Source organism: Myripristis murdjan, chromosome 3 (genome assembly GCF_902150065.1).
Source record: "Myripristis murdjan chromosome 3, fMyrMur1.1, whole genome shotgun sequence".
Lineage (NCBI taxonomy): Eukaryota > Metazoa > Chordata > Actinopteri > Holocentriformes > Holocentridae > Myripristis > Myripristis murdjan.
The window spans coordinates 5484371-5500151 of NC_043982.1; the positions used below are offsets into that span (position 1 = coordinate 5484371).

A 15781-nucleotide genomic window follows, 5' to 3' on the forward strand; every position below is an offset into this window, starting at 1 on the left:
ATTAATTTCAAAGAGCTCCCTTCCTCTGAGCTGAGGTAAGTTGTTACTAGTATAAAATATCACAGTGTTGATGTTTTTACTCTTACTTGTGCAGAAAAGGGCTGAACAGGCATGCTCTGTTTTTAGCATTGTTTATTTTTTACATAAAGCTGTTTATTCACACTTAGGAGCTGTCCAATAGGACTTGGTGACATGGACAAAATCAAATATCACAATATTTTGATTAAATACCTCATCTGTAATGATGATTTACGTTGGGGTAATATTCCGTGAAAAACTCACAATTTTCAAGGTTAAAATAGTAAATGTATTAGAAAAAAAAGTCAGATAGTCTTTGAGATCAAAGTGGAAAATTTACGAGAAAAGATGAGATGATAAATCAGCAGGATTTCTTTGTTACTAAATCCCATTGCAAAGTAGAATTTAATGAAGTCATTATCTGCAGGCCTGATTCTGATTCTGTAACCTGCATTTTTGAAATACATATGGTTCAGGCCTCTTCCAAAGAATGAAGTTGAAGTTGAAGTATCACTCATTAGCGTAACCAAAAACCCATTCTATATGTTCCTCTGGAGAGATGATTACATGCACCTTCACAGAAATATTTTTCAGTGTTCATATTCATGTATGTGGATTCTTACGCTTGACACCTGCAGCTCTGCCAGGAGCAACAGCTATAGGTCTTTGGCAAGATACTGGTCACCTGGCTTTTGCTAAATACTGCTCTATCTTGGCTGTTACTGTTTGCTTTGAATATCCTGTGATGTTTTGCGAAAAAAGTCATGTTTTGTTTTCTGCAGAGTCCACCAAGAGAGCTCACAGGTTCCCACTGGCCCACCTGCCCAGGAACAACAAATGGACTCTGTATTTGCGGTGTGTAAATGTGCATAAGCACCTTTTACATTCCCACCAAGTGAAATACAAAACAGTTACTGACAACAGTTACTTACTGACTGGAAATCTTGGCAAGCCTGTTTTAATGTCGTGTTCCACATTCAAGTATGAAACTTTAATTCATATGCTGTTATATTTCAGATGCTTAAGGAGAAGCTTGGCACTTTTATGGACAGTGAGCTAAACACATACCAGAACATTCTGAATCAAGTTGATTCAGAATGCTTAGAGAGGCCGAAGCAGGGTGAGGAGCTGGTGGACCCTGAGCAGGAGGAGCAGAGGAGACGCAACAGAGAAGCTTTTCTGAAACTCACAGTGCACTTCCTGAGGACAATGGAGCAGCAGGAGTTGGCTGACTGCCTGCAGAAAAGTAAGAGACCTTTAACTGGTTTACCACAGCGGAAAGTGGAAATGGAGGGAAAATTGAAGATGTTTGCATTTACACTTCCACCTTAAATGTAGACATTTCTCAAACAAGATCTTGTCAGTTCCAGATTGGAGGGTGAGGATCAGACTATCCATGTGGATTGGAGCCCATGGACAGTCTCACTAGTGCACACAAAAAACAAGACTCGGGTAGATTAATTAAGCATGCCACAATGTATCATGTGGGGTGCAGAGTTTTGTGTTGCCGCAATTTTACCAAGATTGATAATGTAAATGAACACAGCCATAGCTTAGTTAATCTGAATGCACTGCTGTTAATATCTGCGGCCACAAGAGCTGTCTGGCCCATGTTTGAAAGGCAACATGTGTTTCGGCACCAGAGACAGCAGTTATGAAAGAGATATTAGAATAAGTAAACCAGTCAATGTTTGCAAGACAAGCCTTTTATTTCATTTTTCATGATAGAAGTTACAACAGTTGGCAGCTGCTGAGGACAGCACAGTGCAGGTGTAGCTTTATCCACCAGTCACAGGCTTATGGTCCCGGTGGAGAGGGTACACTGTCCCGAGAACATAGCAAGCATTTATCCACACTGTGGATAAAAAACTTTCATATGAGGAAACATACTTCAAGATAACAGGCAAAATACTCACCTTTTATGCATGGACACTCACTGTGTTCGTGCATGAAAGGCTGGCGATGACATTTATGTCATTGCTTGCAATATCCAGATTGTGGCCAAAGTTATGTTCACACACAACTGTGATATGATCTCAGTGTGACCAGGATTGGACCACAGTGGTTGTATGGGCTGCCTGAGTAATGTCTGAATGAGTTAGTCATACTGCCATGTTTGGAGGCATGTGTTGCTGGCAGTGGGATTAAATACTAAGTTTGTATCTCTGGGAAGATTTTCACACTCGAGTGCATTTGGAAACATTAAATTTGACAAAACAGGCACAAGTGCACAGCAAAACACACAACTCTCTGGAAAGTGTTGTAGGAAATGAACTCCCTGAATCTTAAAGGTCCTTACTTCAGTCGTCCCTCAGCAGATTTGATTTTGGCAACTTTAAGACCATTAAGGACTATGTTAGCACCAAATGCGCATCTGTGTAAAAGCCTCTGTTGCTATGTTGTCAGTGTCTCTGGCTCCAGCATCCATAGGCTGCCGCTATTTTAACTGGAACTGTTCTAACATGTACATGTGGCAGTCAATGTGCATATTAAAGCATTAAAATCATGATTGATTGATTCCTGGTAATTGGAAAATGATTTAGCCTTTCCCACGGTATTTTTTCTTATTCAGTTACAGATGTTGTGGTGTATCATAGATGACTATCTCACAATATATCACATATCGCAGAGTCTCATAGATTGTAATACTATCGTTACTGTGGGTAAAATATTGTGATAGCATTGTATCACGAGTTACCCAATGATTCCCACCCCCTATTGTACACATTAGGGGACAAAATTTGTCTACTCACCAGTGATGAGCTGAATAGGTGTCATGGAGTGGTATACATTTACCAGGAAATGTTTGCATTATCCACATTAACTGTAACACTAACTAACTGATGTATTTTGTGTTATTTCACTTAGAAACACTTCCAGCCATCTGCCAAAATAAACTCAAATACAATCTGAGGAAGAAGTTTCAGTGCTTGTTTGAAGGAGTTGCTAAGCCAAGAAAACCAACACTTCTGAATGAAATGTACACGGAGCTGTACATCATAGAGGGAGGGAGTGAAGAGGTCAATGATGAACATGAGGTCAGACAGATTGAAATGGCATCCAGGAAAACTGCAAGACCAGAAACACTGATCAAATGTGAAGACATTTTTAAACACATACCTGGAAGGCAGCAGTCAGTCAGAACACTGATGACCAATGGAGTTGCTGGTATTGGCAAAACAGTCTTAACACAGAAGTTCACTCTGGACTGGGCTGAACACAGAGCCAACCAGCACATACAGTTCACATTTCCATTCACTTTTCGAGAGCTGAACTTGCTGAAAGGAAGAAAAATCAGCTTGGTGGAACTTGTTCATCACTTCTTCATTGAGACCAAAGAAGCAGGAATCTTTAACTTTGACCAGTTTAAGGTCGTATTCATCTTTGACGGTCTGGATGAGTGTCGACTTCCTCTTGACTTCAAAAACAATGAGATCCTGACTGATGTTACAGTGTCAACCTCAGTCGACGTGCTTCTGACAAACCTCATCACGGGGAAACTGCTACCCTCTGCTCACCTCTGGATAACCACACGACCCGCAGCATCCAATCAGATCCCTCGTGAGTGTGTTGACATGGTGACAGAGGTGAGGGGCTTCACTGATGAGCAAAAGAAGGAATACTTCAGGAAGAGATTCAGAGATGGGGAGCAGGCCAGCAGAATCATTTCCCATGTCAAGACATCACGAAGCCTCCACATCATGTGCCACATCCCAGTCTTCTGCTGGATCACTGCGGCAGTCCTGGAACATGAGTTGGCAATGGATGTGGGAGAAGACCTGCCCAAGACCTTGACTCAGATGTACATTCACTTTCTGGCAGTTCAGTCCAAACAGCAGAACATCAAGTATCACGGAAGAGTTGAGTCAGATCCAGTCTGGACTCCAAAGACCATGGAGGTGATCCTGTCTCTGGGAAAACTGGCTTTTGAGCAGCTGGAAAAAGGCAACCTGATTTTCTATGAAGGTGACCTGAGAGAATGCGGCATTGATATCGAAGCAGCATCAGTGTACTCTGGAATGTTCACACAGATCTTTGAAGAGGAGTGTGGGCTGTACAACGAAAGAGTTTTCTGCTTTGTCCACCTGAGCATTCAGGAGTTTCTGGCTGCCATTCATGTCTTTCTGTCCTTCATCAACAGTGGTGATAATCTTCTGAGTCTCCCTGCTGTGAAAACTGGCCAGGAACCCAAACTAAAAGAGCTCTATCAGAGTGCCATAGACAAGGCCTTGCAGAGCCCAAATGGTCATTTGGACTTGTTCCTCCGCTTCCTCCTGGGTCTTTCATTAGAGACCAATCAGACTGTTCTACGAGGTCTGCTGACACAGACAAGAAGTAGCTCTCAGACCATTCAGGAAACAGTTGAACTCATCAAGGAGAAGATCAGGATGAATCTCGCACCAGAAAGAAGCATCAATCTGTTCTACTGTCTGAATGAGCTGAATGACCATTCTCTGGTGGAGGAGATCCAACAGTACCTGAGATCAGGACGTCGCTCCACAGACAAACTCACTGCTGCTCAGTGGTCAGCTGTGGTCTTCATGTTACTGTCATCAGAGAAAGAGCTAGAAATGTTTGATGTGAAGAAATACACTGCTTCAGAGGAGGGTCTTCTGAAGTTGCTGCCAGTGGTCAAAGCCTCCAATAAATCTGTGTAGGTGGACAGAATAAATACAGTATATGAAATTGTACAATAGTATGATAATTTGTACATGAGACAAAACAATTCAATTAATTTTCAAAGTTATTGTTTGTTTTGTTTGTTATTCTTCTTCAGGCTCAGTGGCTTTAAGCTGTCGGAGAGAAGCTGTGAAGCTCTGGCCAAAGTTCTCAGCTTCAAGTCATCTAGTCTGCAAGAGCTGGACCTGAGCAACAACAATCTGCTGGATTCAGGAGTGGAGAAGCTCTGTGATGGACTGAAGAGTAGACATTGTAGGCTGCACACTCTCAGGTCAGTTTAACTGAATGTGTTCAACACATGACCCACCACTGTAGGACTGGCACATTAGGACTGTGCACTGTGGGATTGGTATTTTCTTGCTTATACCATCCCTGAACTTTAAGTAAAGTCACCACTGTGACACCTTTCAACAGTGTCAAGACCCAAATCATTGTGATGATTTGATCTGGATGATAGTCCCCAGTATTGTCTGTTCCAGTTTGCAGACCACCTGCTACCAGTCGGTCCACGATTTGGTTACATCACAGCGGCATTGAATTCCTTGCACAATTAGTCAAATACATGCATCTGTCTTTTCTTTATAGCTGAAGTTGCCTACAATTCAATGTGATAGAATTTGCTGACCGAAGCAAAACCAAAGCATGATGTATGTGAAAACTCCACTGGAATACAACAGAGTTCAGATATGAGGTGTGTCTGTTCCATATACTGTATTTTTTGCAGGAGAAAACTGTGGCACATTACACAGGCCATGCTGACAATAGTAAATATTGCTTGGCCTGTAAAGCTCCGACACCCCATGATTCTTATAATATTGTCAGGATATTTTCACTGTTGCCTCCTCATGCTGCAGCGATGACTTCGCTGGATGTCCGCAAGAGCTTTGAGTCGAGTAAATATAATACCATTTATTTAATCACCTCATAAAGCATGTTTTATTATCAAATATTAAAGAAATATTATTTTGAAATATTATTTCTGTCTTAACCCCCACTGTTCATGTTGTGTTATGTTGTTATTATCAATACCCCCTCATGTTTCCCTGTTTTTTTGTTACTGTTCTTTATACATAGTGTATAGATCTTATTATTATTCTTCATGGCTTTTTGTACAGCATAACATAGCGTACATCATAAGGTGGGTTTATTTATCAAATCACCTACTGCTACCATGTGTCAACACATTTTTATGCATATATACAGTATGTATATAGAGTATCAGTATCAGAAACATTTTCCTATCTTGCGATCTCCTTTTAGGCTGAGTGTGTGTAAGCTGTCGGAGAGAAGCTGTGAAGCTCTGGCCAAAGTTCTCAGCTCTAAGATGTCTAGTCTGAAAGAGCTGGACCTGAGCAACAACGACCTGCAGGATTCGGGAGTGGAGAAGCTCTGTGATGGACTGAAGAGTGGACATTGTGGGCTGCACACTCTCAGGTCAGTTTAACTGAATGCGTTCAACACATGACCCCCCACTGTAAGAATTAGAATAAGAATCCTTTATTGTCACTGTTAACATTGTCACCAACATTACTGTGAAAATTGGTTTAACAGCTGTACAGGCAGCGAAAGCAGACATATAAATAAATTTTAAAAAGTGCAGTAACAATATATACACTAATAAACAGTTTGTACAGTAGAAATAATAGTATGTACAGTAGAAGTAAAAAAAAATAGATATAATAAATACTGGTTATTAAGGTGCGTGGAGAGCAGGTATGTGTCTGTGGGGGAGGGGGGGATATTGTACTTGTGTGTGTTATTTCAGTGTCAGTCTTTGGGTGGTGTGTGTGGGGTGATGGCTTTTACGGCCTGGGGGAAGAAGCTGTTGATCAGTCTTGTGGTTCTGGATTTGAGAGAGCGATATCTCTTTCCAGAGGGGAGGGGGGAGAACAGGGCATGTCCGGGGTGTGTGTGGTCTGTACTGATGTTTCTGGCCTTGTTCTGGAGACGGCCAGTGTAGATATCTCTGAGGGGGGGGCAGTGTGGTCCCAATGATTTGCTCTGCTGCCCTCACCACCCACTGCAGGTCCTTCCTGTCCTTGTCGGTGCAGCTGGTGAACCACACTGCACAGCAGTAAGTTAGGATGGACTCAATGGATGCCCTGTAGAAGTTAACCCGCTGGGGGTGGAGGAGGGGGTGGTGGTGGTGAGCCTGCTTTTGCTTCCTGAAGAAATTAAGATGCTGGTGGGCCTTTCTCACCAGATACGAGTTGTGGTCAGACCAGGTGAGGTCGGCTGATATGTGGACTCCAAGGAACTTGAAGCTCTCCGCCTTCTCAACCTCTTCTTCTTTAATGGATAGAGTGGGGGGCACAGCCTTTTTGGATTTCCTAGAATCCAATATAATTTCCTTGGTTTTGTCTGTTCCTGTAGGATTGGGCACAGTAGCTAAGAACCTCTATGGGATTGGTATTTTCCTGCTTATGTGTTTTTTGTTAGGTTTGTTTGTAGCCCGCTGAACTACTTTACATGATAATATTTCATTATTTTCTTACTGCCTGTTGTTTAAACCTAAAACAGGGTGCTTCTGAGATTGCGCTGCACAGTGAGTTGAAAAGTCTTAACAACCTGCACCTGTGTGCTTATATTTTGTGTGTTTGCAGGCTGTCGGGCTGCCTGGTCACAGAAAAGGGCTGTGACTGTCTGTCCTCAGCTCTGAGCTCCAACCCTTCCTGTCTGAAAGAGCTGGACCTGAGCTACAATCATCCAGAGGACTCAGGAGCCAAGCTGCGCTCTGACCTGAAGGATCTACGCTGCAGGTATGTAGACATGCCAGGCAGAAGCAATGTCTCACCAAGGAGTGAGAGTAGGCAGCCATTTTCTCAGTCATACCATGAAGCTGTGTGCTCTGTGTATTGTATTTAGTGTTGGATATCAGAGATGTTGAGTAGACACTCAGTCATAGGAAGGTTATTTACATGTGCATGTTACAATGATCAAATATCCTGGTGTGACTTTATTTTTCCCCTTACTTCCAGCATGGAGCCTGGCGGTGCGCAGTGGTTGAAGTCGGGTCTGAGGAAGTGTAAGTATTTTTAGTTTTATTCATGAAAACAAAACAGTACACATTAAATTATTGAAATGGAAGGCCAATTTCCACATCACCGCCTTCTGGTTACTTGTCATTCAGACTGTACATACAGGCAGAATTAGCACAAATACACAAAGACATCTTTGCCCACTTTGTGCTCCTTACCTCTTTGACCCAGACACACGTGGCACACACAACAATTAGAAACACTGATGTGCAGTTAGACCCCATTCATATATGCAGGTGGGCCATCGCTTTACTATACTCAGCTATTATGAAGTGGACCTTAATTAATGATAAATGATCATGATTAATAGAAGGAAAATAATCAGAGTTGGACGAAAACAAAGTGGAACAAAAGTGAGCAATGAAGTATTAGCATTAATCCTAACTGGATCTTTGTTTAATGGATGAATACATAATTTAAAGGGACAGTTCACTCATTGTCTTAAATTAATATTAAATCATTTCCCTCCAAGCTGTTCAGTAGGACAGTAGTGGCTCTATCTTCCTCTCATTGTTACTGAGTGCTGGATACTGGCTGGATGCTCCAAATGCTAACTGCCATTGAGGTGGACTTCCCCCCATCTAATATTGTGAAAAATAACCACTTTAATTCATTCAGATTATTAAATAAAAAAGTTGTGTTTGATCATCTGTAACAGCCAGGGGGAGGGCAGTGTGAGTGAAGGAGGCCTTTCACCTGATTCATGAGGGAGTGTATTTAGCTCCCTCACAGGCTGAAAATTGAAATGTTAGCCTGTCAATAAATCAACAAATGTAAAGAGCAGGTTTAATTAATTAAAAATCACTGCTGTTTCTCTCCCCATCAGATGCCTGTGAACTCACGCTGGACCCAAAAACAGCACACAGAAACCTGTCCCTGTCCGAAGACAACAGGAAGGTGACAGTGGTGAAAGAGAGGCGTTTATGTTCTGGTCAGCCAGAGAGGTTTGAGTACTGGAAACAGCTGCTGTGTGGAGACAGTCTGACTGGGCGCTGTTACTGGGAGGTGCAGAGGCAGGGAGGGGTTCACATAGGAGCGGCGTACAGCGGAATCAGAAGGAAAACAGAGGACGCCGAGGGCGCTCTCGGAAGCAATGACAAGTCCTGGAGTCTGTACTGCTCTGATGAGAGCTTCACTGCCTGGCACAAGAAGACAACAACAGACATACGTGTCCCTCCCTTCTTTGACACCAGCCGAGTGGCAGTCTATCTGGACTGGCCTGCTGGCACGCTGTCCTTCTACATTGTCTCCCCTGACACACTGATCCACCTCCACACCTTCCGCTCCGAATTCACTGAGCCTCTCTATCCTGCGTTTGGGTTCGGCTTGGCGGCGGGCTACTCGGTGTCTCTGTGTCAGCTGGAGGAGTGAGAGTCATGTCGTTTGCTGGGAGAAACACTCACCATGCAGCTCAAAGACGGCTGCTGGAATGCCTTTGTAGGTTTTCAGCTTTTCTTTTTGTCACAGTAATAGAGGTGTTCATTCACTTCTATGTTTGCCATTGAGCTCATAGTTAGTGCTGCCGTTGGACCGCAGTTTAAAATTAGAAACACCTCTCAATATAATGTAGTCCAGTACAAGACCTCTGCAAACTACAACCTCAGTAATAAGTAGAGAATTAAATTGACACATTCTCCACAATGTCAACACAAACTGAACATTAGAAACTTTATGGCAGAGCTGTTGCATTGAACTGCATTAGACTGTACAGGCGGATCTGATAAAGCGACTACTGAGTGTGTAAGAAAATAACTGCACTAGAATAACTAACAAATAATATGAGCGAACCGAAATGCCAAGAAAATCAAGATTCATACATTCACATTATGCTTTTTTTTAAACATGCTTTTTCTATGCATGCTATGTCTAATTATATGCTGCACCATTTCCTCATTTTCACAAATTTGTAACATTTCAGTGCCAAACCTTCGCTTGACATCAAGCGCTGCCTCTGCTAAAAATTCTGCCATAGCTGAAAAAATAAAAACACACAATCATTTAAGTCAAAATATAATGATAAAACATTTAATGACAAAATCATTCAAGCTGCATGTTCACTATGATCGATCACTTAATTGGGCATTTCATTTAGTCCCGCATTACAAATGGTTCATGATTTTCGTTTAGTGTATTTTTACACCATATTTTATGTAATGTTTCCATCATTTTGAGATGAGGTGAAGTTTGCCTCAAGCGCTCAATGTCAGAAAGCGGTCAGATGAGTCCCTCTCTATACCAGGTGTAACAGCTCATTTTGGCCTCATACTGAAAGGAAACATCAAGTGCCAGATGACACTAAAGCAGGGGTGTCCCGTCATGTGCCATGGAGGGCCAAGAGGCTGCAGGGCTGCGTTCGAAATCACATACTTCTACTTTTTACTAGGTACCGCAGCTGCCCTTACAAAGTATGTAGTTTAGTATGAAATATGCTTGCAAATGCATACTATTGGGACACACTACATACATTGTCCCTGAAGTCCAACCCTCTTGCTCACTTCCGCCACCGTCCATAGCGCCACATTTGAACGTTGTTGTCAAAATGCCGGTGCTGTCTCATACTGCGCTGTCGTCTGTCTGATTTCTGATCTTCTGTCTTTCTGTCTCTTCTGCTGTCACTGAGCGAGTTTTGTGCGATATGTGTGTCGTGTTGTCTTCCGTATGTGGGCGTGGCCTGTACACACAGCTCAGTCAGTGCGACGTAACTTCTACTGCGCGAAGGATTGTGGGTCAGAGTGGCCAGAGCAGCATGCTGACATGCATTCTGTGAAATCTGACCGGATGTAGTAGAACATCCTGGCACTCTTGGCATACTGCATCTGACATACTATGTATTGGGACATACTCATTCTTTTTCTTGCATACTAAATAGTATGGTAGTATGGGTACTGGAACGCAGGGCTGATTTTCATTCCAACCAAGACCTCCACCAGGTGACTGATGAGTTCCTCCTCTCTGATACAAGGTGAGGTGATCAGTGAAGTCACCTGGTGGAGTTTTTGGTTGGAATGAAAACCTGCAGCCTCTTTGCCCTCCATGGCACATGATTGGACACCCCTGCACTAATGTGACATTGAATTTATTATTTTGTGTTATTTTATTGTTTTCCTTCAGAAGAATCCCCCCTAAATGGGAAACAAAGTATGCCTAAAACAGTGAAGCCAAAGTCCGCCTGCATATTTCATTGTTTTGGTGCCTCAGATGGTGAAATACAGGAGGCTTCAATCACCAGGAGAATTTTTGTGTGTCAAACCATTTCTAAAACGTCTGTACCCTCAGGGTGTTAAGGGGACAACCAGAACAGCTGTTAACACACATAATCATATCACCTCATGTTAGACCCAAGTGTTCATATAACTTATAAACTGTGATATATTTACAGCTCAAAGCCTTATTATTGTGATTTTGTATAATAGAAGAAAACAGCTCTATGACTTTAATAATTCTGTGCTTCCCTCACTACACAGATTAAATAAATAAAGCACAGGTATAAAGGTAATGGTGGTGATGTCCTTGGTGTTCTGTCTGCATTGCATTGTTGCATTGTTAATATACATTAGTATTTTAATTAATGTTCAACTGAAGTGTAGCATTTCATTATCCCTTTCATGACTTGGTGACTTGTTTGCTGTGAATAAAGCATGATTGTTTAAATCCTGATAAAAAAACAAACAAACAATCAAACAAAAAAACTTATTTAATTATATTTGCAAAACCAGGGTCAAAACATAAACATTTCACTTGTCGATCAAAATGTATGCAGTCTACTAAAAAAATTACAACCTTGTAGTGTGGTAATGTTCGATATGCATTTAGAAGAAAAACAAGAGTTGGAGGAGTTTCATGTTTTGTCGACCGTTTTTTGTTTATTTAGGGGCCAAAATTCAGGCTCTAGAAATTGATTTTTTTGTGTTTTTGGTGGGAAAGTCATTCAAATTGTCATCTCAGTTCTTCACTCTCCGAGTTTTTTTCCTCATAATTTACAACTTTACAATTCTCTTTCTCATACATTTGTGACTTTTTTCATAAATATACAACTTTAATCTCAGAATTTGATTCTTTTTTTTTTGCAAATTTGTGACTTTGTAATCTCAGAATTTTCTTTTTTTTCCCAAGTTTTGCTTTTCCTCATATTTTTTTTTTTAATCTTGGAAAATCTGACTTATTTTTCCTGAGTGTTTCCCCCTCCCTATACAAAGGCCCTAATACGCCGCCGCAACATGTGGCTGTTGGAAGGAAGAAACTCTGAGCTAAGGCACAGCTGTAACGTTTTCAATGAGACACACAGTTTGAAAAGCTTTTTCCTGTAAATTATCGGCACACATCGGCCCTCCTACTGCATAGTTTCGCTTTCTCTTCTTGCTTACCGACTGAGCTCGGTGTGGCGTTGGTCTACATACTATTTCCAGCATGAAAAGGTATTCTCAGAGGCTAGTTCAGCCACTTGCAGGGAAATGAGCGTTTGATGGCGCCATGTCGCGGTGGATTTACAGAGGCGGTCGGTCAGTCTCCTCGGCCTATTAACCACTGTGGTGGTTAATAGGCTGCAGGTGGCTGCAGGATAGGCATGGTCTTATCGATCCTGTGGTATCGATATATCGATCCTCAAACGCTACTCATTTGGCATCAATTTCCTTAAACAAATATTGATACTATCAAATAAGAATTGGGGGTGCATGCATAACTTTCAGCTGTTTTAAATAGCTTACTTCACTTACTATGTGCCGAGACACCCCTGAGCCTGGCGGCTTATTGAGCTGGCCCGTGTCACTTGACAACATTAAAGTATGAGAAGCAGCAAGAAAGAAGAAAAAATATTAAATATACAAATATGTGCCTTACAAATTGCCGAGTATGTGCATTACGTATAAGTTGTACCAAAGTATGTGCATAATGTGCATTAAATCTAAATAAGTGCATTAACTTAGTGTATGCATTAGGTGTATTATGTATAAATATGTGCATTAATCCTACAAAATATTACAGCAGTATAGATAGAAATAGAGCTTGAGCATATGTAGAAAGTCTACCTATACAGGGATGTTGCATTGTGGAATACTCGTCAAATCCTACATGTAAGGATTATGGCACAGTTAAATGGTTAAATGAACAGTTAAACAGTGTGCAGTTATGCAGTTCATAACTCTGAGTATCAGACAATCCAGGAGAGGCGTTAAAATGTCTGCTGGCCACAGGAAGGAGTGACCTCCTGTGTTGCTCTGTGGTGCATCTCAGTGGATCTTCCACTGAACACACTCCTGTGCTTGACTGGTGTGTCATGGAGTGGCTGGGAAACATTGTCCAAGATGCCATGTGGTTTGGACAGCATCCTCCTCTCCGACACCACCACCAGAGACCTTGACCAATAAGCCAAAATGACCACTCAAATGACTTCACCACAGCCTGTTTACCCTGCTGCCGTCAGGCAAAAGATATAGAAGTATTCGTACCACCAGACTACAGAGCAGCTTCTTCCCTCCGGCTGTGAGACTACTAAATGCACCATCTGAACTCCTCCATGCTTAATAATTTTACTTTTCTATACAATCAGTTAATCAATCAAGAGGGAACCACATTTTAATTTCATTATACAACCCGTTGTATAATGACCAATAAACTTCCTTGTATCCTTGTATCCTTAGAAAAAAAGAAAAAAAAAACTGGCCTACTGTAGGCCATGTAGCATCGCTATAGAAATGGAATCGCCTGATTCTGCACGGCTGCCTCAGTGCCTTGCCAAATTATGCAGTGAGGTTGTTCACCTATTTAACTTTAGCTTCATGAAGAATCGCCTGATAATGGATAGGCCTCTAATGGATAATGAATAGATTATAGTTGTGATTGCTGTATTGTGTCTCTAAGGTAACTGCCTGTATCGGCTGGCTTCCATCTGGTACCTGGCTCTGCTCCCCTCATGTTTGCTAAAAGTGTTTTAAAAAATTAGTCCAAAATGGACTACAGAATTAGTCCATTTTTTAGTTTTAAAACTTAAAGTTGACTATATCATCACAAAGTGGGGCCAAGTAAACCGCTTGAACAGCCACAGTTTGGTTGGTATTTAACATCACTTTAAGATAGGCTACCTGCCCAGCTGAAAGAGGAAAAGGAAACTATGAAACCTCTCTCATGCATTGGTAATAGCATAGACTCTGTAGAGGCCTTCTTGCTGTCATGAGAGTGTTTGACCACTGTTGCCTACTGTTGTATTTCATAGTAATCGCAAAACCCAGCTAATTGCCTATCCTGATGTTGAATGATGTTGTGAAGCCCAAGGAGAAGACCAGACAAAAAGCAAATTTGCACCTTGAGTATACTGTGGAGGTTATAAGTCTAAATATGCAGTAAAAGGGTCAGTCTAACGTACTTGTGCAATAATCATGAATGCCTAGTCCAAACAAATATTCCTCACAAGGGCAACACAGAGAACATGACAGATGTGCCTGAAATGTGCCCAGTGTGTGATTTATCTGTTTGTCTCCCCCAGTGTAGACAAAAATGACAGCAGGATCCCGCAAAAAATCTCTGTCGCCAAGTGTCTTTACCAGGGCTGCATCATCAACCAGCATGAAAACCACGACTACAACTCAGTGCCTATCAACGCATCGCTCATCGTCCTGCTGAAGTCCACATGCCCGCATGACCCGAAGAAATATCAGATCAAAAAAGAGGTGGTTATTATCACTGTGGGCTGCACTTGTGCTGCACCCGACAGCACTGATATATAACGACCACATCATGAAATCATACTGTCACAGTGTGCTCGTGTGCTTACAATGAACTATTTCCATGTGATCTGCTAGGGTGCTATTTCAAGCTTTTTTTTATTATTATTATTATTATTATTTAGGAAAGTATTGAAATATTCTGGTGGTAGATCAAGGGCATATTAGCTGACACTGCCGCAACATAATGGCATGATCTGGCAGAGGCAGGTCATACCATTACACCTTCCCTGGCCCCTTTTACTTTGACATGAAAGAAGATGTCATGCAGTAATGCATTTTGAAATAACTTTGGGACGTTATCTTGGGTTCTTGTACAATTTGTTTTGATCAGATCTGATGTGATCTAATTGGACGACTGATCAGATTTGATTTGATCTAATGCCCACTCTGCAATCCTTTGGCTTCTAGGGTTTTTCGAGAGGAGTTTTATTCTTGCCCACTATGAGGGTGCAGGTCAGGAGGGTGCCATTAGGCGCCCATGGTGACCAGCCCCCCACCACCCATTACTCATGTAGGACACCTATGGATGTTATAATGTAAAGATATTTAATATTTAAGTAAGCTTCTTTAGCTGAGAGTATTAGGCATTTTAATCCTAATTAGATTTTCTTATACAGTAGTATGTTTAACCTTGAATAAGTAATATAATAAAGTAAATACATGATAGATAGATTTTGTTATGTAGGTTTATTTTCCTTTTGTTATGTAGGTTTATTTATTATTTTCCTATTTGTCGGTGTGAATGTCTGTCTGTTGCAACTATGCATTCACTCTACCTTGACTGACCTTGTTTTTTTTATTTTGCACACTTTGCACCTTCATCTGTTTTTTTTTCTTTTAAACATGAATAAACTGAGTCATTTTGGTAAGACATGAATCCTTTTACATCTTTTCTGTCATATTTCATATCCCTTCATCTTAAGTAGAGCCCTGCCAGTGTAACAGCTTGTCATTCATTTAAAAATGTATTCTGAGATTTAAAGTAAAAACATTCCAAGTTTTGGGGAAATTTCCCTTTTTTTATCCAGAGTCATGCAAGAATATGGATACCAGTTTCATGTCTGCAGGTCTAATATAATGATGACAGACAGTAATGGGCTGCTTGCACAATGCATGGCTGCAGGGGGCTTCACACACTACACATACAAGGTACATATAATGATTACATAAATGCAGAATACTCAGAACTGTGTCTCAAATATTACTAAAATCTGAAAGGCTAAAAGCCTTTATCTGTAAACATTAAAACAATTTTGCCCAATTCCTGGCTTTGTCTGTTTATTGATTAGTTGAAGACAGTTTTCAAGGTGTAAGCTGGCAGCT

General features: G+C 41.3%; 1 protein-coding gene across 1 annotated transcript in view; it reads left to right on the forward strand.

The window, feature by feature from the left end:
* The window catches only part of LOC115357001 (NACHT, LRR and PYD domains-containing protein 3-like), an 11522-nt gene extending 2301 nt beyond the window's left edge, over positions 1–9221 (forward strand). The window contains exons 4-12 of the mRNA XM_030048320.1: positions 1–35; positions 801–873; positions 1036–1264; positions 2887–4672; positions 4796–4969; positions 5959–6132; positions 7302–7457; positions 7677–7723; positions 8563–9221. The exon at positions 1–35 is cut by the window's left edge and continues 67 nt beyond it. Coding sequence (XP_029904180.1) covers positions 1–35; positions 801–873; positions 1036–1264; positions 2887–4672; positions 4796–4969; positions 5959–6132; positions 7302–7457; positions 7677–7723; positions 8563–9107 — 3219 coding nt within the window. The 3' untranslated portion in view covers positions 9108–9221. The remainder of the gene's footprint in view (positions 36–800; positions 874–1035; positions 1265–2886; positions 4673–4795; positions 4970–5958; positions 6133–7301; positions 7458–7676; positions 7724–8562) is intronic.
* The last annotated feature ends 6560 nt before the right edge of the window (positions 9222–15781 follow it).